Below are 24,848 nucleotides of genomic sequence, written 5' to 3' on the forward strand. Positions count from 1 at the left end.
GGAAAGGCCTGGAGAGGAGCACGATGTCCCTGGAGAAATCAAGCTTTGGAGATGAGTTTTGCAGCCAGGGGAGATCCGGACAAGTGATTGAGATCACCAATTTAACAGCCCTTTACAATTTATTAGTATAGGCAATATGCCACTTAATCCCTGCTGAGGGAGAGCAAGAAGGGTGGGCAAAAATCAATTGGCCCTTGAATGACTTTCCAGAAAACAAAAGCCAGAGCAAATGGAGGTTTGCTTTAACTTGCATAATAGCCATCTGCCCACACTTCCAGAGCAGTTTCGAGGACTGGTGAAACCAAAGTGAAGTGGCCAGCTTATTAAACCACACTGTTCATCTTGTGCCAGACTTTCCTCACTTTCCTAGGTGACCTTGGGCATCCGCTCTGGGACTTAGTTTCCTAATTTCAAAAATGAGGAGAATGGATGACCTTAAAGGTCGCATCTAACTCCAGAACTCTCTGACTCTTTGAATATGCTGTTGCATATGGATTTTTTTTTTCATTTATTAATCTGGCACGGGCAGCTGGGTCCAATGGGCACAAATTAGTACTGATCTTGAAGTCAGGAAGATTTGTGTTCAAATCCTGCCTCTGACACTTACTGTATGACGCTGGGCAAATCCCTTAGCCTCAATATGCCTCAGACAAATAAGTGAATTAAAAAAGCATTTATCAAGTATTTACTCTGTGTAAAGCACTTAGATACATCTGATAATTCATAGAAAGGATGCAACCTACATCACTGTGGGTGAAGGGAGATACCACACTGGGAGTCTTACACTCTGATGAAATCACAGATTAATCACAAACCCACATATTATTTTAATTGTTACTGTAATTATAGAAACACCATTCTTTTGTTTGGTGAAATTCAGATAGACATCTTCCAGGGACAAGTTACTATCTTGTTTTTGTTTTTGTTTTTTTTTTTAACATTTAAAAACCTGCAGACTATTTCATAGGAGGATAAAATAACAAGTTTTTTTTATTTAACAAGCATATTTGAATGTATGCTCATCTCCTGTAGGTGTTCTCAGTAAATCACTAGTAGCAGATAGGAGGACACAGACAATTTGTACCTCAACTTGCTTTAGTCTTCTCAGTTCAGTCTCTATACCTTGAAAGCTTTTTGTTCCCAATATCTTGGAGATGACAAATATTTGGGATGGTGACATCTGTTCAAGTTCTTGTGCTTACTTTTTTGTGAATCTACATTCTGTCAAGGCAGTTGTGGGGAGCAGTTTGGTCCGGGGCAATGCTTTGGTCCAGCTTGGTTACTGTCTAGGGCATTGCTTGCCTTCTCTCCAGACTATTTGGAAATCTGTTTGTAGCGCAAGGGTTTGTCATCTGTTAGTCCATGAAAGATAATAAGCTTTTTTATGCAGGATTCTAAGTGTCAGGTCACATTGTGCTCGGTGGTATTATTATTACTATTATGATGAGGAAAATCCTTCTCATCTTTTTTTGAGGTGGTTCAGATAGAAATGATCTTGGGGCAAGTCACTTTTTGGCCATCATTCTTTTATATTTGATATTCTCTGGACTATTGCATGGAGAGATTTAAAAAACCTCAGCTCTTAGTCATTGAATGAAAGTAATAGAAGGAAAACTCACTCTCTGTAATCTCACTGTGAGCATCTTTGGTACAGTTTCAGTAGGCAACTGAACAGGAGAGGGACATATCCCATCCTGACCTTCTGCATATTCAAGCAAAACATATCTTGCCATGTCTCACATTGTGGCTGTGGCCACAAAATGTGCCTTGTTATTCATATTTAATGTGGTGCTCTATGAAGAGGCGTATGGTTTTTACAAATAAAATGTATTGTTATACTTTGCTTTTATATAACTCAGAATTCTAACTCAATCCTTCTCTCCTCACCTTTCTGAAGAGCCATCTACCACAACAAAGAGAGAGGCAAAAAACAAAAGGGTCGATAAAACCAAAACATTGGAAAGGTCTGTCATATACGGTGTTTGATTCCCATTGCCTCCACCCCCACCCCACCTATGCAAAGAATCAGGAGTAGCTCAGCTGCTGGCCTGAATTTTTTTGATCAGCAATATTATTCCAGTGATATCACTTGGCCACGAGTCATGAAACTCAACTGTCTCTGAAGAACTGAAGAGGAATATCACCCAAAGGGCAACAGAGAGATGAGTGAGGGCAGGCAGCAACACATGATGAATTGGCCAGGAGAAGTGATGTGAATACAGCATATCATGAGAGAAATGGGCAGAGGGAGGAGCAACTGAGAGTAACTTTGTGCTCTATTGGTCTCACAATGTGAAGACATAAGTTTGGCCTCCAACAAATGGGATTGGTTCTCCTTTAGTGAATACATGGGAGAATGTGGATGACAGTCATCCTGGCTGGGCAAGCATGACCTGGGATCCTCATCATTGGAGGATAAATCCACATCAATGAGATCACAGAGCCATCGGGGTATTGGGGGGAGGACTATATGAATACAGGGAGATGGGTTAAGGAGAAGAAAGTTCATGGAGAGACAGAAGGGAAGGAGGATCTCAGCTGAGGAGGCAGTCAGAGAGTGAATAAGAAGTCAGTGATAATGCTCTGATCCACTTATCTTCTTGCTCATGGCCTTGACTACCCTTTTCTCTCACATACCTTGAATTGCTGAGACAACTTCTTTTGGCCCCTTGGCATGATGTGTAATTTTTGGGAGGCAGCCTGGTCTAGTGGATGGAGCACTAAACAGACTCAGGGGTAAAAAACCCTGGTTTTGAATCTTCTCTCTGACAGTTAGGGTAACCCTGGGTGAACTCCTTCATCTCCTTAAATCTCAGTTTCTTCATCTATAAATGGGGAAATAGCTCTTAGCACTCTTGTGAAGAGCAAATGAGGCCATATATGGAAAGCACTTCACAAATTTAGAAGGATCAGAATCATTTCAGTCCATTTAGTCAGAGTTTACTACGTGACAAGAGCTGATAATAAAAAGAAAGCACAAGGGAGAAGGATTAAGGGGGCTTGTAGCAAAGTCAAGATGGCAGAGAAGAAGCAGCAACCCAGCTGAACTCTCCCAACATCCCCCCCAAAAAAACAACTTTAAAGTAACTCCTCAAATCAAATTTTGGGAGCAGCAGAGTCAGTAAAAGGTCAGAGTGAGATTTTTTTTCCAGCCTAAGACATCTTAAGAGGTTGGCCAGAGAGGTCTGTGACACTGGAACCAGCCCAGAGTGCAGCAAGAGCACCAGTGGTAGAGGTACTGTTTGGAGGTAAACAAAACAGTGGCAGCAGCTTTGGAATCTCTCAGCCCAGAGATGGAAAGGGAGTTGGATGACTGGTCAGAAAGAGATTACAAGAGAGTCTTTGCTGAAACTGGGTATATCTGGTGTAGGTTGGCAACTCTATTGCCCATACACAGTTCTGGGTCATTCTAGAGTGTAGAGAAGCACTTGTGATTGGTCACAAGGGAGCAGGGGCCTGGTCGTGGTTCTACGGTTAAGAGCAGCAGTAACACTTGTGGCAGCAAAGGAGCAGAAATCCTTCTTGGGTAAAGACAAGAGCACAGACCAGGAGAACAGTGACTACACCTCTCCCTGGATCACACCACCTTGAAAGCACCAAAAACTTGCAGAACCCCCAGAACTAGCTCTGAAAATAGCAGCATAAAAAAACATGAAGCTTGGCATGGCACCTCCTCATGACCAGGTGAGCAGAGCCCAACTTTAACATAAAGTTCAAAGTTAAGAAATAGGTTGGGAAAATGAGCAAACAACAAAAGAAGTACTTGACCATAAAAAGCTTCTTCAGTGGCAGAAAAGACCAAGACACAAACTCATAAGACAATGACAATGTGAGAACAGCTACAAACCAAGCCTCAAAGAAAAATGCTAATTGGACCCAAGGCCAGCAAGAATTCCTGGAAGAGTAAAGAAAAAGATAAGAGTGGTAGAGGAAAAATTGGGAAAAGAAATGAGTGATGTAAGAAAATTATGAAAAGAGAATTAATAGCTTGGTAAAAGGCACAAAAAATACTGAAGAAAATAACACCTTAAAAACAGAATTGGCCTAATTGTAAAAGAGGGACAAAAATTCACTGGAGAAAGTAACTCCATTTAAAAAAAAAAAACAGAATGGAGAAAGAGGTTCAAAAGCTCACTGAAGAAAGCAATTCCTTAAAAATTAAAATTGGGCAAATAAAAGCTAATGATTCCATGAAACATCAAGAAATAATAAAACAAAGTCAAAAGAATGAAAAAAAATAGAAGAAAATGTGAAATATCTTATTAAGAAAACAACTGATTAAAGAGAGATGATTTAGGAATTATTGGACTACATGAAAGCCATAACAAAGAAAAAAAAGCCTAGACATTATATTTCAAGAAATTATATAGAAACACAGCCCTGATATCTTAGAGCCATAGGGAAAATAGAAATTGAAAGAGTCCACCAATCACTTCCTGAAAAAAGATCCCAGAGTGAAACCCCCCTAGGAATATTATAGCCAAATTCCAGAGCCCCTAGGTCAAGGAGAAAATATTAGAAGCAGCCATAAAGAAATAGTTTAAGTATTGTGGAACCACAGTGAGGATTAGTGAGCATCACACAAGCTTTAGCAGCTTCCATGTTAAGGGAGTGGAGGGCTTGGGATATGATATACCAGAAGGAAAAGGAGCTAGGATTACAATTAATAATAACCTACCCAGCAAAACTGAGCATAATCGAAAAAATTGGTATTTAATGAAACAGAGGACTTTTAATCATTCTTGATGAAAAGACCAATGTCAAATAGAAAATCTGACATTCAAACACAAAACTCAAGAGAAGCATGAAAAGAGAAATATGAAAGAGAAATCATAAGGGACTTAATATAGTTAAACTGTTTACATTCCTATATGGGAAGAAGATACATGTAACTCCTAAGAACCTTGTGATTATTAGGGCAGTTAGAAGGCATCTACACAGATAGAGGGTAGAAGTGTGATTTGATTATGTGGGAATGATCTCAAAAAAAGTGAGGAGTATGAAAGAGGAATGCATTGGGAAGAAGGTAGAGAGATAGAGTGGGGAAATTTTTCTCACATAAAAGAGGTGTGCAAGTAAGAGTTTTTAGAACAAAGAAGAAAATGGGGGGAGTGGCAGGCAATACTTGCATCTTACTCTCATCAGAATTGATTCAAATAGGGAAGAATATACACACTCATTTTGTTATAGAAATCAGACTTGCCCAATAGGGAAACAAAAGAGGGAAGCTAGGATAAGGGATGAGGGGGGATGATAAAATGGAGGTCAATCAAGGGGTCAGGAGCAAAATGGACTTTTGAGGAAGGATAGGATAAAAAAGAGAAAAGAAGAAATGGAAGGAAATAGAATAGAGGGAATACGTAAATAGTAATCATAACTGTGAATGTGACTGGGTTGACCTCACCCATAAAATGGAAGCAGATAGCAAAATGCATTAGAAACCAGAATCCAACAATATGTCATTTACAAGAGACACACTTGAAACAGAAAGACACAGAGTTAAAATAAGGGACTGGGAAAAAAATTCTAATATGCTTCGGCTAAACTAAAAAAATGTCAGGGGTAGCATTCATGATCTCAGACAAAGCAAAAGCAAAAATTAACCTGATTAAAAGGAATAATTAGGGAAACTACATTTTACCAAAGGTACCATAGACAATGAAGTAATTTTTTAAAAATCATAACAAGTTTCTCTGATAAAGGTTTCCTTTCTCAAATATATAGGGAACTGAGTTAAATTTGTAAAAATAACAGCAATTCCTTGATTAATAAATGGTCAAAGGCCATGAATAAGCAGTTTTCAGAAGAAGAAATCAAAGCTATCTGTAGTCATATGAAAAAAATGCTCTAAATCATTATTGATTAGACAAATACAAATTAAAACAAGTCTGAGGTACCACTTTATACCTATCAGAAGTGACAAATGCTGGAGGGGATAAGAGAAAGGTACAACGATGAACTGCTGGTAGAGCAGTGAAGTGGTTCAACCACTCTGGAGAACAATTTGGAACTGTGCCCAAAAGACTATAAAACTGTGCACACCCTTTGACCTGGTAATATTACTACTAAGTCAGCAGCTCAAAGAGACCAAAAGAAAAGGAAAAGGACCCATATGTACAAAAATATTTATAGCAGCTCTTATTGTGCTGGCAAAGAATTGGAAATTGAGGGGATGTCCATCCATTGGGAAATAGCTGAACAAATTGTGGCGTATGATTGTGATGGAGTACTATCGTGCTGTAGGAGATGGTGTGTGGGTGTGGTTTTAGAAAAACTTGGCAAAGCTATATGAAATGATGAAAAGTGAAGTGAGAAGAACGGGGAGATCATTGGAACAGCAACAGTAACAGCAACGTTGTAATGATGATCAACTGTGAAAGACTTGGCTATTCTGATCAATACAATGATCCAAGATAATTCCAAAGGACTCATGCTGAAAAAAAATGCCATCCACCTCCAGAGAGAGAACTGAGGAACTCTGAATGCAAACTGAAATAGAATCTTCTTGCTTTCTTCCTTTGCTGGTTTTTTTTTGTGATATGGCTAGTATGGAAATACATTTTGCATGATTTCACATGTATAATTGATCTTTTTTTTTTGCCTTCTCAATGGATACAGAAGGGGTGGGAGGGATGCATTTAGAACTCAATATTCGAAAAGAAAAAAATTCTAAAAATAATAACTTAAAAAAGAAGAAAAAAGGAGAGAGAAGGAATCTAGAAAAAAAATGTGCTTGTTGACTTGGGGGGGAAAGGAAGCACTAGCTTGGGAACCACAGATTTCTTCTATATATTCTAATTAGCCAATTTCTGAAGAGAGTAAATGTTATTTCCTCTCCAAATATGATGACCCTAGGAGAGTCCTGAGATTTAGGGATAATGCCATCTGACTCAGGACTCATTTACTGGGCATCAGGATGGGCCAGAGTGGGATTTGTCATGTGGAGAGAGTAGATCAACCTGCTGAAGTGGGGGAGGTAAGGCATGAAGGCCCCATGAGAGATCACTGAGGACGAAGAAGGGGCATGGCGTGAGGTGCCTGGGCAGAGCAGCAGCAAACAGTCAATTGAAGCAGGCAGCTGGGCAGGTGGGCAGCAAAAGGTGAGGGCTCCAGGTAGCAAAAAAAGCCAATGGGCAGCAGTGAGCTAGACCTGGCCTGTCGGGAAATTGGACTCTTGTGAGGTCGAACAGCAGACAAGTGAGGTTGACCCCCATGTGAATTATGGCAGATGGTCCTTTCTCCTGCTCTCCTGGTCACAGATTGGCCGAGGTGCAAAGGGTTAGATTATTACATCAATGTTTCTGAGGGGCCTCTGACAGTTTGGGGGTTTCCATGTTTGTGAGTGATGTGATGGTCATTGGAGGATAGCCTGGATGGGTTTGAAGCTTTTGATGAGACATTGGATGGACCTTTGATGCAGTGCTGGCTTCGGGAGAGGGGACTGGAGATTGGGAGACATAAGCCCTGAGCCAAGGGCTGTCTGGTCATTTGCTGTTGGGTTCTACTTTCCTTGTGTCTCTGTTGGGCTGAGTGTGGCTGTGTTTGTGGGTGTTTGCGTCTTCCTGAGCCCTGACTTGTGTTGCTACTGGGCTGCTTGAGCCTCAGAGGCAGTGCTCATCTACAGAGGAAAGAGAGCTGCTTTTGGAGTCAGAAAACCTGGGTTCAAATCCAAACCCTGCTCCTTAAGACCAAGAGAGGCAACACAGCCTTTTGGACAGAGCATTGGGCCTCTGTTCAGATCTTGCTTCTGACATTTCTACTGACTGTGTTGTATTGGCAGCTTTTCTGAGCCTCGGTTTCCTAATATGTAAAACTAAGGACAATAAAAATCTCAATACTGACCTCATAGGATTGTTGTGAGGGAGGTTCTTTGCAAACCTTAAAATGCTGCACAATGACAACAATAACAAATTATTACCTTGGTGACCTTGGGAAAATGACTGACTCTCCCTGGGCTTCAGTTTTCTCATATATTAAATGATGATGGCAGATTAGGTGTGGTGATACAGAGGAAAGAATGTTCAATCTAGAGTTTGATGTCCTGGGTCCATATCCCAGCTCAGACCTCAATAGTTGTATGACCTTGAAAAAGTCATGGAACATCTGTAGTCCTTGCTTTCTTCATCTGTAAAATGAGAGGGTTGGACTGGACAATATCTAATGATCCCTCCAGCTTGAAACTATGGTGCTTCAGTAATGCTCCATCTCAACAGCAAATAGTGGCTTGCCCAGCAGGTGCCCTCCCAGGTTGGTGAAGGTCAAGTGAGATAATATTTGCAAAGTACTTAGCATCCTTTCCTGGTCCACAGATCTCCAGCTGATCCCTACGCAGAGCAGGCTGACTGCCCATATTTCCCTGGCATGGTCAAACTTTCACCTGCTTTCCCCAGAAATATAGGACTTTACATTCACTGAGAGGTAACCCTCCATCTTCACAGCCCCATAAGGTGTGGAAGTGTCTCACTTTCCTCCTCCTTCCCTACGTGCTTCTTAGACAAGGGTCCAGGATGGTCTGCCTCGGTTGTCATTTCCCCTCATTACAATATCATTGTCATATCCCTGCAGTGCCCAGTCCAAGGAGCTTTTTTTTGGGGGGGGGATATTTTTCTATCATTATTCCACTGTGTGTTTGTGTTAGGTACTGCTGATTTAGTCTGGTCCTGAGAGAGTGGCATTCCTCTAGGATTCTGGGAGATAGACTGCTTCCTGCTGATGTCTTGAAAGTCTAGTTTATGTCCCTGACTCCAAAAACTCTTTCTCATCATCACCTGTATGTTCTGATGGAGCACTTAGGGGCACCATCATTTCCATGTCGGGTCTCTGGTTACCTCAGGATTGAGATACTCAGTGGATTTGCATCCACCCAAAGTCATGACTTTCAGCCTTCCTCCCCACATGTGTTCTCTTTCACTAGTCAGTCAGAGAATCCAATACATCCAAACAAAGACATTTAATGAAACAGCATTATAAGAGAAAGTAGCAGTAGAACATCCTCCCATCAACTTAGGGCATATTACTACCCAAATACCCCCAGCATCAGTGGGAAGAATGAATAAGAAATATGTGGAGGGCTCACATGTGTCCAGGGTATGTGTGTGAAATAGGATGTCATACCCACCTCTAATATCAAAAGTCTTTTGAAGGTAGTATCCATCCTATTGCTGTTGCTGAGCTGCGCCCCCTCAACTCATCTTTTATGGTTTATATCCTCTACTTGGTGTTATCTCTTGGTGGTCTTACATGATCTCTACTGACAGTGACCCTCTAGTCCCATGAATTGTCCCTGCTGGTCTCATGGCTGCTGAGCCTTCCCTAATACCAGCATCTGAGTTTATCTCTTTGGCGTGGCATTTGGCCCACTCAGCTCCTGTCTGTCAGGGTATAATAGCCACAAAGTATCTCTCTGTTGAGGGTAGACTAATAGCTCTTTAGTTATGGACAAGACTATGACCCACTGCACCCAAATCAGGGCCAGAAGCTAAGAATATTTCTAGGCTGAGATTTAAGTCTGATTTTTGAATTTACTTTCTCTGGCTAAGACAATCTACATCCTTCTCCTAAGCCTCTGACTAACTTAAGGTTAGAAAGTTCTTGCAACTACTGCTTAGTTCCCCTATGAGGACCCTGTGTCCTTACACCTTTGGCTTTGCCAAGGAAATCCCACAGAGCCATGTGTGTCTTGGCTGCCATATTTTTTTTTCTGGGCACCCCAAATTCTTTGAGTCTTGCCATGCAAATGCATCTGAGAAAGCACAAAACCCCAGAGGGCAGGATCACTGTTTTCCTCCTGCCAGGCTGCAATCGCATTTTTATTATGTGTGTGATAACAGCAACAAGCCTCCTGCGATTTAAGCCTCCTTACATAGAGATAATATGCTTGCAAAAAAAGAATGATAAGGTTAGACAATTCTAAAGATAAATCTCAGCTCCCAAGGTTAAACTATAAAACTGGAGAAAGTGCCAGGCCTGAGCCTGCTCTCTGCCTATCAGCTGTTTTCTCCCAGCTCTTGGCTCTGGTTTCTTTTGCACGTTAACCCCTTGGATATCCTAACAGTATCAGAACCAGATTTGATCGATGGAAAGAAGGCAGAACTGTTCAGCTTTTCTGTTCCTCCCTTTTCTCTGCCAAAGAGAACGATGTTTGGTCTGGAAGGGACAGAACCAAACTGGCTAATAAAGACTGGATACCTCCAGTCAGTAAGGAGACAGTTGGAGAGCACCTGCCTGCCCTTGGTGGGTCCTAGGCCCTAGGATGACTTGAGGAAATGACTGGCTACAGTGTAGGCTAAACTATGATCTACAACATTAGTGGGTAAACCACCTCTACGATGACTCAGCTAGCTGGTGGCAGCCTTGTCACACGAGGGCATGAGGCTGGTCTGTACAACCTGCTCTTGAGGAGACCAGGCTGAGTCTTGGCTTCTGCAGCCTTCATTCCTGGGTGTTCACTGACCATCCCTTTAATCATGTGCTGAACTGAAGTCTAGCTTACTAGTGTAAAGTTTTCAAAGCCTATTTTCTTCCTTTTTTGGAAAATTGAGATGGCATTTACCTTTCTCTGTTCTGTAAAGCCTCTCCCACTTTGCACAGTCTTTCAAAGATTGCCGATGAGGACTCAGCCATTACACTGCTACGTTCTTTTCATACCCAAGAAAGTGACTCCTCAGGGCCTGTCCCCCCGGCCTGAACAGGGCAATCTAATTCTGCTCCTTCACTGAGCATCTCCGTGCTGGGTCTTCTGCCTCTGTGGTCTAGTGGATGGGCCTGGGGGGAGGGGAGTCATTGGATTTGGAGTTAGAGGTTTGAGATGACATCCTGACTCTGCCACGTAGAGTTTGCCATCCCTGAGACCTCACTGTTGTTGGTCAGCTGCGTCCAACTCTTCCTGACCCCATTTGGAGTCTTCCTGGCAGAGTTACTAGAGTGGTTTGCCGTTTCCTTCTCCAGTTCATTTAACAGGTAAGGAAACTGAGGCAAACAGGGTAAAGTGACTTGCCCAGGGTCACACAGCTAGTAAGTGTCTGAGGCTGGATTTGAAGTCTCGAACATGAGTCTTCCTGACTCCAGGCCTGTAGCTCTGTGCACTATGGCGCCATCTAGCTGCCCCATGTGTATACATGGATGTATATTATAGAATCACGGAATCTTAGAGTTGGAAGGGACCCCAGTGTTCATTCAATCCAACCCAAACCTGAAAAAGAATTTTCTCTACAACATTCTCAGCAAGTTAGTGGTTATCTCAAGTCTTTGCCTGAAGACCTCCCTGAAGGCCTTAAGACATTTCTACCTTTCTTTCCAGTCAAAATCATTCTCCTTTATGTGTTCAAAATGTTACTCTGGAGAGCCTCCTATCCTTCTGGGCCTACAACCTGTGGGGAATTTTAAGTCATAGGGTACTTAAAAAGACCATTACCTGACGGAGTACAGGCTGAATATAGTTATAAAATCTAGACGTCTGAGAAAAAAGATGGAAGCAGAAGGCAATGAGATTGTCCTCCACGTAAACGCAGAAGTTTCTCTCATTGTCCCCACTCCTCACTTGTTTGTAAGGATGAAAACAACACTGGACTTCAAAATTACAGAAAATGTGTATGGCTGAATCCTCAGAACTTTCAGGGTGTTCCGAAGTCAGGCTCACCACACATCCTGGCCCTGAGGCAGCCCAGGAAGAAACTGAGACAGAGCCAGCAGCAAGCAGATAATTCTGGGAAAAGGGCTTTCCATGGCAAGTAGGGGCAGCTGAGTAGAATTGAAGTCTTGGGAATCCAGCTTCCCTTTTCAAGTAGTCCCAGAGAAAATCCTGCCAACAGTAAAAATATGATAGAAGATCATCAATGGAACACTTACAGAACCAGGGAAATCTGCCTCTTTTCCAGGCAAAGAAGCTCACTGTTTGAAATTATTTTGTAATGGACTCTGACTGAGTAGCTGACAGGTCTGTATCTGGGGGATTATTTCTAGGTAATATACAATCTGTAGATATTGCTGGGTTTAAAGGCTCCAGAGAAGGGGTAACACAAATTTCTCCTTCTACTATAAGCACCTGCAGACACACTGGGAAATAAAGTGTTCCTCTGCTTCTTTGACTGTCTCTCTGTCTCTGCCTCTCCATCTCTGTCTTGCTGCCTCCCTGTCTCTGTCTCTTTGACTCTCCCTCTGTTCATCTCTCCTCTCTTTGTCTCTCCTGTCTTAGTCTCTCCTCTCTTCATCTCTCCTCTTTCTTCTCTCTCCTCTCCTCTCCTCTCCTCTCCTCTCCTCTCCTCTTCTCTTCTCTTCTCTTCTCTTCTCTTCTCTTCTCTCTCTCTCTCTCTTTCTCTCTCTCTCTCTCCTATCTCTCTGTCTCTGTCTCTCTGCCTCCCTGTTCCTGTATATTCCTCTTTCCCTCCCTTCCTGCCCCCCCCTCTCTCTGTCTTGCTGCCTCCCTCTCTCTCTTTGTAATCTAGTGGGAAAATTTCAGGTTCATTCTTTTCCTAGCCATCCTTTATTAATGGCCCTCCAAATTTCTTGCAAGAAGTGGAGTGAATGAAATACTAGGCTCCCATTCAGTTGCCCCTTTTCTCATTTGCCTATCCTTGCCTCATCAGAGGCCAGCCTTAAAAGGCTTACAACAAACAAGGTAAGAGGTGCTGAAGGCCGAGCTGCAAACAGCATCTTGATTCAGGGCTGAACGAGGGAATAATTCCACCAGTCCCAATCAGATAAGGGATATTATCTCCATAACAAAAGGCAATTGAGAAGCCAAATGAAAAAATCTAATGCTTTTCATGCTGATTTATTTCAGATTGGAAAAAGTTAAAGCAGATGTAAGCATGAAAAGATGGAGCATGAAGGGAGAATTAGTACAGAGAGAGAAATTTGAGCTTCGAGTCATGCAAGGTGCAAGTTTGTTTTAGCCAGGAGGGGCGCTGTTCAGCCTTGCACAGAACCCACCTTAAGTGCTCTTGTGGGGAGAGCACCTAGATTGATTACACACATAAAATACCAGCATAGATCAATCATTTCATCAAGATTTACCATGGCATCATATCTGCGGGCCCCCCAAAAGGGCTGAGATAATGGCTACCATATCCAATATGAGGTGGATCATCTCCCACTATCCACGGGGCCCTTTATAAAACTGCCAGCCTTCTGTTGTGAAGGAAAAGCTACAATCCCTGAGATCGAGTTCAGAATTTGAAACACTAAGATGTTTGGGGTTTATTTGTGAAAGAGGCAGATGGCTGCTGGTCTCCCTCAGTAGAATATAAACTTCTTCAGAGCAGAGGCTATTTAATTCCAGTATTTCTGTCAATCAACTAATCAACAAGCATTGATTAATCTTTATTATATTCCTGGCTCTGAGCTAAGTGCCAAAGACAGGCAAAAGCAGTCCCTGCCCTCAGGGAACTTACCCTCTAACGGGGGAGACAACTGTAAATAACAAGGAATAGACAAGATACACACAGACGAGATGAAGCATGATCTCAACAAGCTGGTATGTCTAGGAATGGCCTTCTGTGGCACTGGTATCCCTAGAGCCTACCACAATTCATGGCATTTACGACTTTATCTGTGTAGGGAAATCTCCAAGAGGAAATCTCCTTCAACAATGCAGTTGTCTTAGAGTTCCCTGAAGGCACTGACAGGTTAGGGGCCGCTAGGTAGCGCCATAGTGCATAGAGCACTCGGCCTGAAGTCTGGAAGACTCATCTTCATGAGTTCAAATCCGACCTCATTTATTAGCTATGTGATCCTGACCCCTTAACCCTGTTTGCCTCAACTGTAAAATGGGGATAATCATTCCAAAGTCGTTGGGAGGATGAAATCAGCTGATCTTTTCAAAGCACTTAGTGCACAGTGGGAACTTAATAATTAGTTGTTTATTGATAACATTGATAATAATAGAGATTTCCCTTTCTGTGCCTGGAAATAAGCAAAAAATCCTCCCAGTCTAATCCTCCCTGGAGGATTGTACAGTCTAATGCCTGCTTTATATTCTCCTGGCCGTTTACAAAGCTCCCTCTAGAGATAAGAGGAATGCCTTGAACACAATAAATCCTGGCCCAAGAAGGAGAAACAGGCACACACACCTCGGTTTTTTCTTGATTGTTTTGAAGCTCATGTCTAGAAAATGAAAAACAAACCCATACCCAAAGAAGCTCAGCACTGCTACCGGTTCATTATCTTGTGGATTGGAGCATGCTGGAGGCTGCATCCCAAGGCTGCTCTGATGAGCAAACTTGATAATGTGGGAACACTCAGTAAGTGGGAGGCCCACGTTTTCTCCTTCATTCGTCCGCCTGAAGCCCTGATCTGATCTGGAGGAAATGTCGGCAGGTAGAAGAGAGAGAGCCCCAGAGAGCAGAGAGTGAGCTTAGGAAGGGTGAGTTTCTTCAGCTGCCTGCTGCATACCTCCATTGGGACGGACTCCCAAGTCACAAGGCACCAGAACAAACCTTCAGGTTCTTTCCTTCAAAACTGTCTTTGCTCTTGACTTTGCTATTTCTTCCCAAAGAACTAACCTCCCAGTGGTTGAAACATTAGTCATCCTTGATTTTCATTTCACTCACTGTTCATATCCCAATATCAATTTGATTCAATACAACAACAACAAAAAAAATGATCACATGCCACCTATGTGCAATGCAAAAAAGCAACATCTTCTGCCCTCAAGGAGCTTCCATTCTACTGGGGGAAATGATGGGAACAGAGATAAATCAAAGATAAGAAGGAAAGACCAGATGCCAAGAGATGATTCCTGAGTTACGGTTCCTATGCTTTGAAGGAAGACAAGAATTCTATGAGATAGAGGAGAGATGGGGGAGCTTTCCGGACATGTCTAAAGGTATAAAGGTGGGAGATGAAATGCCATAGTTGAGGGATGGCTAATAGGCCAGTTTAATTGGAATATGCAGTGCATCAATGGGAATAATGTGAAATAATTCTGGGACCAGACTTTTAAATACTAGCTTGAAAATTGTGTATTTTCTTCAAGAACCACAGTATTTAAGAATTGGAAGTCACCTCAGGGGCCCTCTAGTCCAACCTACATGTGAAAGGAATGCCCCTATAACACACACAAGAAAAGGTTGTCTAGTCTTAGCTTGAAGACTTCTGGGAGGGGGAGGGAGGAATCCACCACCTCCCCAGGTAGCCTATTATATTTTGGACAGCTCCTTGTTATATGAGAAATGCTTGGAGGAGCATGGAGAAGCGAAGACTTGGGGGAAATGATAACTGTCCACATATTTAAAGGACTGTTATGGCGAGGAAAGACAAGGAACAAATAAAGAGATTGTTCCTGACAGCAAGCCTGAAGATGATATCTTTGAAACTTTTCTACCTCTTGTTCCTGGTTCTACTCCTGGGGACGTACAAAAAAAAGTCTAATCCCTTTTCCATGCCTGAAGATGGCTATCGTGTTCATATAAGCCTTCTTTTCTTCAGGCTAAAAATGTCCAGTTACTTCAACCAATCATCCTATGACAGGGACTCAAGACTGTTCCTCATCCTGGTCACCTTCTTCTGGACACTATTCACCTTACCAATGTCCTTCTTCAACTGTGGCCTCTAGAACTGCGTCCAATACTCCAGATGAGGTTCGGTGAGGGCAGATAAGTGTGGGCTACCACTCCATGCTCTTGGAAGTTGTGTTCCTGCTAATGCAACCCAAGATGGTCTTCACTTTGCTGACTCTTATGTCATGCTGCTGACTCATTGAGCTTGGAGGCAATGAAAGCCCTTAGAGATTTTTTCCAGAGCGAGATCTATGTGACACCAGCCCCTCCCCCTCCCATCTCCCATCTTGAACTTGTGAAGTTGTTTTTGGACCCAGATGTAAGACTATACATTTAGCCCCATTGGCTTTCAGTTTCAGCCCAAAGCTTTACCCCAGTGGTGTCAACACAGATAGAAATGGATTGTTATGGATGCCTTGACTTAAAAAAGTCACAAATTAATAGTATAATGTGTTACATTTCTTATTTATTTTATGAAATATTTCCCTATTACATTTCAATCTGGTGGCCCCCTCTCTTTCTCAAGTTTGTCACTTTTGCTTTATTCTGTCAAGGGGCTTTTGGCTCCGTACTGTAATCTAGTGCATTAGCTGTTCCTCCCAGGTTCATCTGCAGATTTGATAAGGACCATCTCTGCCTTTATCCAAGTCACCAATAAAAATGGTAAGGAGCAAAGGGCCAAGTATAAATCCATAGGAGTACTAAATAGGAAACCTCCTGCCACATTGACATTGGACTATGAAAGACTATTGTTTTTTGAGGCCAGCCAGACAACAAATTCAAAATCTAACTAACTGGATCATCTTCTAAACATACCTCTCATTTCTTCCGTAACAATGATATGAGATACTTTATCAAATGTCTTGATAAAATTAAGGTAACCTATATTCACTGCATTTGCCTCATCATCTAGTTTAGAATCCTGTCAATAAAGGAAATGAGGTTAGTTTGGCATGAACTATTTTTGATGAAGCCAGGATGGCTCTTTGTTATTGTTATTTCCCTTTCTAAATTAAAATCTAAATTCCCTTTCTAAGCCTTTTCTAGTGCTTAGCACAATGCTGGACACACAGTAGGTGCTTAATGTTTATTGAGTTATATTGAATATTCACCAAACATTCTTTTTAATGATCTACACTAGAATTTTCCCCAGGACTAGAAGTCAAGTTCGCTGTCTTAATGTTTTAAAACTCTGTTCTCTTCCAATTTGTGAAGATCTAGACATTTGGCCTTCTCTAATCCTATGACACTTTTAATTTCCATGATCTTTCAGACATCACTGGCAATGGCTCCAGTTCCATCAGCCAGCTCTTTTAGGCCCCAAGCATTCATTGAATACACACCAGGATCTCTCAAGGGTAGCTAAGGGTACCTCTTACTCATTTTAGTACCTGTAATTGTGTCCTATTTGTCCTGTATATAGCTTGTTCATATATGTTTGTTTGCAAGTTGTCTCGCTCATTAGGATATAATCTCCCCAAAGGCAGGTGTTGTCTTTTGCCTTTTTTCCTATCCTCAGTGAGGCAGCTAGACGGGACAGTGGATAGAGCGCTGGGCCAGGAGTTAGGCCCCGGGAAGGTCACTTAATTCTATTTGCCTCAGTTTCCTCACCCTTAGAACAAGCTAGAGAAGGAAATGGCAAACCACTCCAGTATCTTTGCCAAGAAAACCCCAAAAGGGGTCATGAAGAGTTGGACACAACTGAGAAACTACTAAGCAACAAAAATAAGTATCCTGAGCACATAGCACAGTGCCTGGCAATAGGTACTTAAATAAATGATTATTGATTAATTGATTCTTACTTATCTTTGCCATCAATTTCTTCTGTCATTTCCAGAGCAAAGCACTATTCTCCTCGGTAGAAGAAATAGAAAAAAAAGACAAGTAGAGCTTCTCTAATCTTTGTTATCAGTTATCATGGTTCCTTCTGGCCTAAGAAAAGTTCCTGGTCTTTATTTGAGCCTCCCTTTTCCCCTCATATAGACAAAAGAAGTCCTTTCTGTTGTCCTTCCTTGCCTTATCAGCTTCAACTCATTCTAAGCTTTCATCTTCATGCCCCCATTTTTAAAGGACTATTTCAAACTCTTGTATTCATTCTCTGCAACTAGGCCTTGATTGTATATTCTGTACATTTATTTTAAAAGCCTAACTTCTTTGGTGAGTTCCCTGTGCATCCACATTCATCTCCATCTTTTTTTCCTCTTTGGAATTATTTCCCTTTGTATTTTTAGAATTTCATTCTTGGGCATCTCCCATCTGTCTTGGATTAATAGGTAGCATTCTATGGGCTTAAATGGTACCGGGGAAATCAGCCTGAGATAGATGGGAGATCTCAAGATTGAAATTCTGAACACACAAATACATGGGATTCTATGGCTTCCCTGAACTCTTTGTGATCTGCTTTCCCCAAGTCTTGGGTGCATGTCTGGCCATTTCCTCTTTTATTGAAAACTCTAGAAAGACTTGAAGTCTGACAGCCTATTTCTAAGGAACCTAGAACCAGAAGATCTTATATCACAGTCCTTCTAGAACTAGAAGGGACTTCCAAAGTCATCTCTTCCACCCACATCATTGCACAGATGAAAACATGGTGGCTCAGGGATGTGAAGCAATTTGCCCAAGGTTATGCTAGCAGAGTCAGGATCTGAGCTCAGGTACTCCCTTCAATTCCAGCACTATTTCCCCTAACCCAAGATGCTTTAAGACCCATTAAAGTCTTAAAAGCAGCTTGTTTTTAATTCAGCAAACATTTATTAAGAACCTACTGTGTACAAAGCACTGTGCTAGGTTCTGGTGGAGATTCCGAATTGAAATGACATGGTGTCTGACCTCATGGGAAATCAGGTCCATGTGCAGACTGACCTATGGTCGCTCATTTGGTGACTAAGCTGGGACCTCAACCCACAGTCCAGAAGAAGTGATCCAGTAGAGAGAACCCTGGATTAGGAACCAGGAGACCTGGATCTGAGGCCCCTGCCTGCCATTACCTTGTTCTGACCTTGGACATGCCTCTCTTTGGACTTTAGTTTCCTCTCCTTGAAAATAAGGAGTCTGAACCCGATGACCTTTGAGGTCTCTTCTAGAGCCTAACCTACAATCCTATGACTTTTCTTCCTTCTCTTCCCCTCCCTCCCCCAAACTCCCTATGAATTAATAAATTCTAAATTCAGGCCACTTGATTGGTTAGCCTTCCTCCACAGATTCTCTCCCAGAAGCCTATGGCAAACAGTAGTAATTGAATAACCGCAGGGCCCAACACAGGACTAACTGGACCCCCAGAGGGCTCCTGAATGATCCAGATTTGGAGGATTCTCTGGACTACAGCCTTGACAAGTAAATGGCCTTTGGTGGCACCTGAGGGCCTCACCACCAGCCATTAAGCCTGAGGAAGATGGCACCAAGGCTGAGCAACAATGCTTACGAAAGACCAAGAGGATGATCCTTGTTTAGGGTTCATACGCCGGCATTTGCTCGTGCCCTCCCGAGAAGAGACAGACGAGGATCTGGACTCGTTGCCTTCTCCACATTGATTACTCTTGGGAAGGGGCTCCAGAGGGAGGAGTCTAGGGTCCATGCAAAAACCTAACAAATAGAAATGAATTCTGTGTTGTAGACGTACCTGAATTAGCTCACAAGACTTGTTAGAGATATATATTAGCTTGTGCTTGCATGCGCGCACACACACACACACACACACACGTGTGCATACAGATATATACAGAATAAATTTAAAAGAAATAGCCACTATCTAAAATAGCAGTCCACAAAATAGGAAGCTTAGGATTTCTTATGCAAAAGAAATTCCTTGTCTGAAACATCTTTAAGGCATATTTTGGTTTCTTATTCATACGATGGTAACACTCTGTCTTCTGCCAAACTCCATTTAAAAATGAGATGCTAATTCCAGCCACAGGTCCAATGTGATACATTTTAATTTTATATTTCTGCTGAAAAAAGCACATTCATTCTTGCAATTTCCTTTGAAGAAACTCTGCTAAAGTTGTTTAAATATTGTTTAAGTGTATGTCTTACCAAAGACATAATGGCAATGTTCGCTGACATTTATTAAGGTATAGTGCTATGGGGGAAAGAGCCCCAGATTCTGAATACAAGGACCTGATACTGCAACTTACTACCTGTGAGACCTTGGCAAGGGACTTCTCCCGTCTAGATCTGCTGCTTCATCTATAAAATGAAGGGGTTGAATCGATTGCTCTTGAGGTGACTTCCAGCGACAAGTCTTTGATTTGTGATGTGTAGAATGAATTTCCAGGTACAGTCTCACTTGATCTCTGCAACAGTCCTGCAGGATACCACATTAGCACCATTTTAGGGTGAAAGTAACCGAAGTTCAGGGAAGTGACAGAACCAGTTAGAAAATGTCAGAGGGGGGATTCATATCCAGGTCTCTCCTGACTCCAAAAAACTCCAGATGATAGAGTCTTGGACGTGGAGTCAGGCAGATCTGAGTTCAAATCCTGCCTCAGACACTCAACTAGCTTTGTGATTCCGGGTAAGTCACTCAACCTCTCTCTGACTCAGTTTCTTGATCTGGAAAATGGGAATAATAACAGACCTACCTCGCAAGATTGTGTAGATAGAAAGAGATCATAAATATAAAGCACTTTGCAAACCTCAAAGCTCTATGTAAATGTCAGCCATCAGCTACAACCATTATACTTCACTGCCTACCAGTGATACAGATCAAGTCTAGGACAAGGGTATGATTGAAGACTTGGAGGTTGTTGGTGGTGGTGTGGTGGAAGGCTGAGAGAGGCAGCTATGTTTTCCTGCTTTTGTCCCCATGATGTGTAGGCAGAAGAAAGCAGTGACATCACAGATGCTTTACAGCATCATTCACAATGTAAATGAAGTGGGGAAGCCACTGTACATAGTGACTTGTGTTCAAATGAAATCCTTTTCAGTTCACTTCAATAACCATTCATTAGGTACCCAGGATCTATTTTGCATGTGCCACTATATGTGCATGTCCCCCTTTCTCTCTCTTGGCTAGAGTGTTAGCCCCTTGGCAAAGGCTAGGGCAGAGTTGGCTTTTCTCCATGCCGTTCTGGTCCTGACTAGTGTCTCCTCTCAGATGAATTTCCTTCAACTGGGTATATGTATTGTGTATGTACCTAGTTATTTACATATTGCCCCTCCCATTAGAATATGAACTTGCTGAGGACAGGGACCGTGTGTTTGCCTTTCTTTGTATCTCCAGAGTTTAATACAGTGCATGGCACAAAGTAGGCACTTAATAAATGCTTGGCTGATTTCCAAGCATCATGTAAACTAGTCCTTTGCTGAAACACTTTTTCCAAGAAGAAAAACCAATGGAAACACCAAAGTGGGGGGAAAAGTCAGAGAGTTGTCCACCACCCCTAAATTTTGTGGTGCCTTTTAGAAAAATCAGCCCTGAACAGTCAGGCTGTTTTGAGTTCATTAATCAATGGGTCCTTTAAAAACCTTATTATGTGTTCCTTTGAGAGCAGAACGCTGTGGGTAGGCATAGGAAGTAGAAAATGACAAAATGTTATTTTTTTCTCCCTATAAAATGTGCCTGACAGAAACTTTCCCAGTGTTAATGGATTAAGGAAGTTGATCTAGTTTTTGCTTCCAGTACTCCATGACATCCTATTCTAATTCATGGGTTGTAATAAGATGCAAAAATGGAAGTCCATGAAGTTCCATCTCTAGCCCCTCCTTGAAAATACACAGCCTTCTCCCATAGTCTCTAGCACGCATGACTGAAGACTGTACATCTGGTAAACAAACATCAGATTGGTGGACATGTTTTATTTTGTTTTTTTTTTTTAACAGATCCACAGCCGGCTGTTCTCATCCCCCAAAGAGCACTCAGCGTGGGAAAGAAATGCACGGCTCACATACACAGGTAGAGATAATGAGTTTCATTGCAAGAAATTTGTTTTACTGGCCTTGATTCCCTATGTTCTCAATTATCCTTGACAAGTAATGTGTTCAGGTCTGGGTGCCCCAGTTGAGGAATGGTGCCGACTGACTGGAGAACACCCAGAGCAAGACCACCAGAATGATGGGAGAACCAGAGATGGGTGGTATATGCAGATGAGTTGAAGGAACTGAAAATGATAAGTCTGGAGAAGAGAATGCTTTTTTGGGGGGTGGGAATGCAGGGAGTGGGGAAGATGGGTAGTTATTTGAAAGATTGTCTTGTGGAAGAATATTGAGCCTTGTTCTGCATGACTTCAGAGAGTAGAACCAGGAACGATAGAATAGGTAAGGCAGAACTAGGTTTAATGTAAGGAAAAATTTCCCTAATTCCAAATTGATTTTGTCCCAGAGTGGATGGGCATCTCTAGGGAAGCAGTGTGTTCTCTTTCACCGGCATCTTCAAATTCACCGGCACTGAATGACCAGTAACTGGGGAAGGGAGATTATAGCCAAAATTCTCATTCAGGCAGTGTTTGGACTTTGCAGCTTCTGGCGTGCCTTACCAGTTGAAGTCTATTATCCTGTGATTCTGTTTGAAAGTCTGTTGTGTACAATGGATGAATGAATGATCAGTTACTAAGTGCTTGCTGTATACAAAGAATTGTGCTCAGCACTGGGGATACAGGCAGAAGAGTCCATGCTTCCAAGAAGCTTACATTTTTCTCAGGGGAGAAGGCAAAAAGAGAAGGGTTGGGCTGCAGGGGTTGTGGGAAGACCAGTTTGTGCTGATGTTGCAGTGGAAAAGCAGAAGAGAGCTTATATTGGGTCTATGTGGCCTCAGAGCACAACAATCAGCAGGAGGAGTGGAAATTGCAAAGGGTTTATTTAAGTTTGAGGTCATGAAAACCTTCTGAAGAACTGGAGCTCTCCAGATCCAGCAGCAGCTCTGAGAATCTCCATTTCTAGTTTCTCTCACCATAGAGTGAGGTTCAACTCAGATGAGAAATGGAACCAGTACAGAGGCTTGTCAGTTTCCAGTAGATGCGATTTGAATAGACATACTGTCTCTGTATACATAAATCTCCTTTTTTAGACAACTGCAATTCCGAGTGATGAGGCTTTAGCAACAGGAGGTGAGACTGTTTAAGTCCATGATTTATATTAAATATGTTTGCATATATTGTTTGCAAATTGAGTTTTACTTCCTTAATGAGATCAATGGTTGTATGGAGGCCAAATTGTCATGTATTTACTCAAATAATGCTATTAAGTTAATAGAATTTTTCAGTCCAGGGACTTCAGCAAAAATAAACACAAAAAAGGACATACAAATGTAGGAAAGTGGAACTTAAACCCCCCCAAATCCTCATCTTCAATCCCCCTTCTTGGATGTGACAAGACTGAGACATGCTGCATGTTCATGTCTTTTTCATGGGTCGCAGCCCCTTCAATGATCCCAAGATGGTCAATGCACCAGGACTCATTTTTTTAGCCTCATCTTCCCTTGGGGAGGGAGAAGAGCTGTGAACTGGGGAACACAATGATTTTCTGGGAATCTAAGGAGCAAAAATGACCCAAAATGCCATGGAGAGAAAAGCGGGGCAAGAAGTAACATGGAAGACAATTGTAAGGACCCAACCAATCGGAAAAGGAAATGAGCTGGTCACTCCAAAGACTGAAGAACAGCAGCTGGGCAGATGACGATTTGCATGGTGTCCATTCAAATATGGAAGGTGGTGTCATCAACGGAGGACTGAGGTTGGAGCTAAGAAGAACTGGGTGCAAGACCTGCTGCTGGCGCCACTTAGGAGCCATGTGACCCTGGGTAAGTCACTGAACTTAGTTGAGCCTCAGCTTTCTCAACTAAAAAATCAGGATAATTATAGCAGCCACTTCAGAGGGTTGTTGTGAGGACATAGAATGTGTCTATCAAGAGCTTTGTAAACCTTTCAGCGTCACAGAAAGGTCAGCTTGTTGTTTTTGTTATTACCACGAAGACAAACAAAGGAGAGACTCCAGCACACTGGAGTCATCCTCCACAAAGGATTGACTTTATGAAAGGCACAGACAAGACTCCTCTATGGAATGAGATGAAGAATTCTTTCAGGTCATTTAGCTGATCCAAAGAACACAAGAGAAAACGAGGACCATCGACTGAGCGTTAAAGATCATTTTACTTCGTTTCAGAGATGGAGATCAGAGAGGTTAACTAACTTTTCAGAGGTCACACAGCTAATAAGTGATAGGGGCAGGATTTGAATCCAGCTTTTTTGACTCCAAATCCCATGTGGAAGCAGGATTAGAACAGAATTTGGGACTCTCTTGACTGCACCATGCTGCTTTCTTATTTAAAGAATATTCTCTGCCTCCTCCTCTGGAAGCCAGCCACCGGAGAATTGGCTTCTAGCTTCTGCTCCTTCTGAAAGCAACCCCCCTGGGCAGAGACTATGAAAACAGCATCAAAATCACCTGCGTTTGGGTGGCAACGTCTGAGTTGTCCTGCTTGTCTACGATGTCGGGGAAGACCAGAAAATGTCCAAGTGAGATTCACTGCTCCATCCATACAATCCTCCCAGCTTGGTCAGTTGATTGGTGAACAATCAACTCTTACTCAGGGCTTGATTTAAGGGAAAATGAATATCAATGAGCTGAATGATCAGTGCTAAGTATTGCAAGCCTGAGCCACTTAGATTCAGGCCTAGTCAGGGAGTCCCACAGTGCAAATTTTTTTGAAAAATGCTAATGAATTTGGAATTAGATGCCCCAGGACTGTAAGCCAACCAGCAAGACTGCAACAGCCAGCAGCTCTTTCAGGGATAAGTGCCCGATGACATCTTCCCCATCTTCTTATAATCTCTAAAACAGGTTCAAAACATCCAGGTCATCACCAAACTTTTAAACGAAGGTGGTGAAAGTTTGATAGTTTAATAGGGGGCCAGGAGTCTTTAGGCATGAAGGAGAATGTTCTGCCCCAGACACTCTACAAGACACTCTACAATCTACAAGAGGATTGTTGATTCATCCTTAGCAAGAAAATTTCAAAGCTCAGACCGCACCCCCACCCCTCACTCCTCCGACTTTGTCACGTGTTTACCTGATTCTGCCTCCATAACTATTGTCATCATGATGAAATTAAACACACAAAATGATTTTGCTGCATGTGTAAAGTCTATCTGCTCTCTGGCTTTGTTTTAAGGCAAAGTATCATCGATTTTTAAAATTTGCATTATTTCGTTCTGAACTTAAATCCAACCAAAATTCTTTGTGAAATCACTAACGTCCACTGCGTATCATTTAATTTTTTTAAAGTATATTAAAAATTGTGCGCATCACTTTTGAAACTGTCTTACTTGTCTGTGCTTCCTTTTGAACTTCCTTCTGTTTTCTCCTGTGAAGTAGAAACATGTTTTAATGGCCATCTTTTGACATCATTTTTGCAAA

General features: G+C 42.2%; 1 protein-coding gene across 1 annotated transcript in view; it reads left to right on the forward strand.

The window, feature by feature from the left end:
- The window catches only part of CUNH10orf90 (chromosome unknown C10orf90 homolog), a 246,378-nt gene that overhangs the window by 11,037 nt on the left and 210,493 nt on the right, over nucleotides 1-24,848 (forward strand). Inside the window, exon 2 of the mRNA XM_027855954.1 lies at nucleotides 21,318-21,390. Coding sequence (XP_027711755.1) covers nucleotides 21,318-21,390 — 73 coding nt within the window. The remainder of the gene's footprint in view (nucleotides 1-21,317; nucleotides 21,391-24,848) is intronic.

The sequence above is a fragment of the Vombatus ursinus genome, unplaced genomic scaffold, assembly GCF_900497805.2.
Source record: "Vombatus ursinus unplaced genomic scaffold, bare-nosed wombat genome assembly UNPS02011353.1, whole genome shotgun sequence".
NCBI classification, from domain to species: Eukaryota; Metazoa; Chordata; class Mammalia; order Diprotodontia; family Vombatidae; genus Vombatus; species Vombatus ursinus.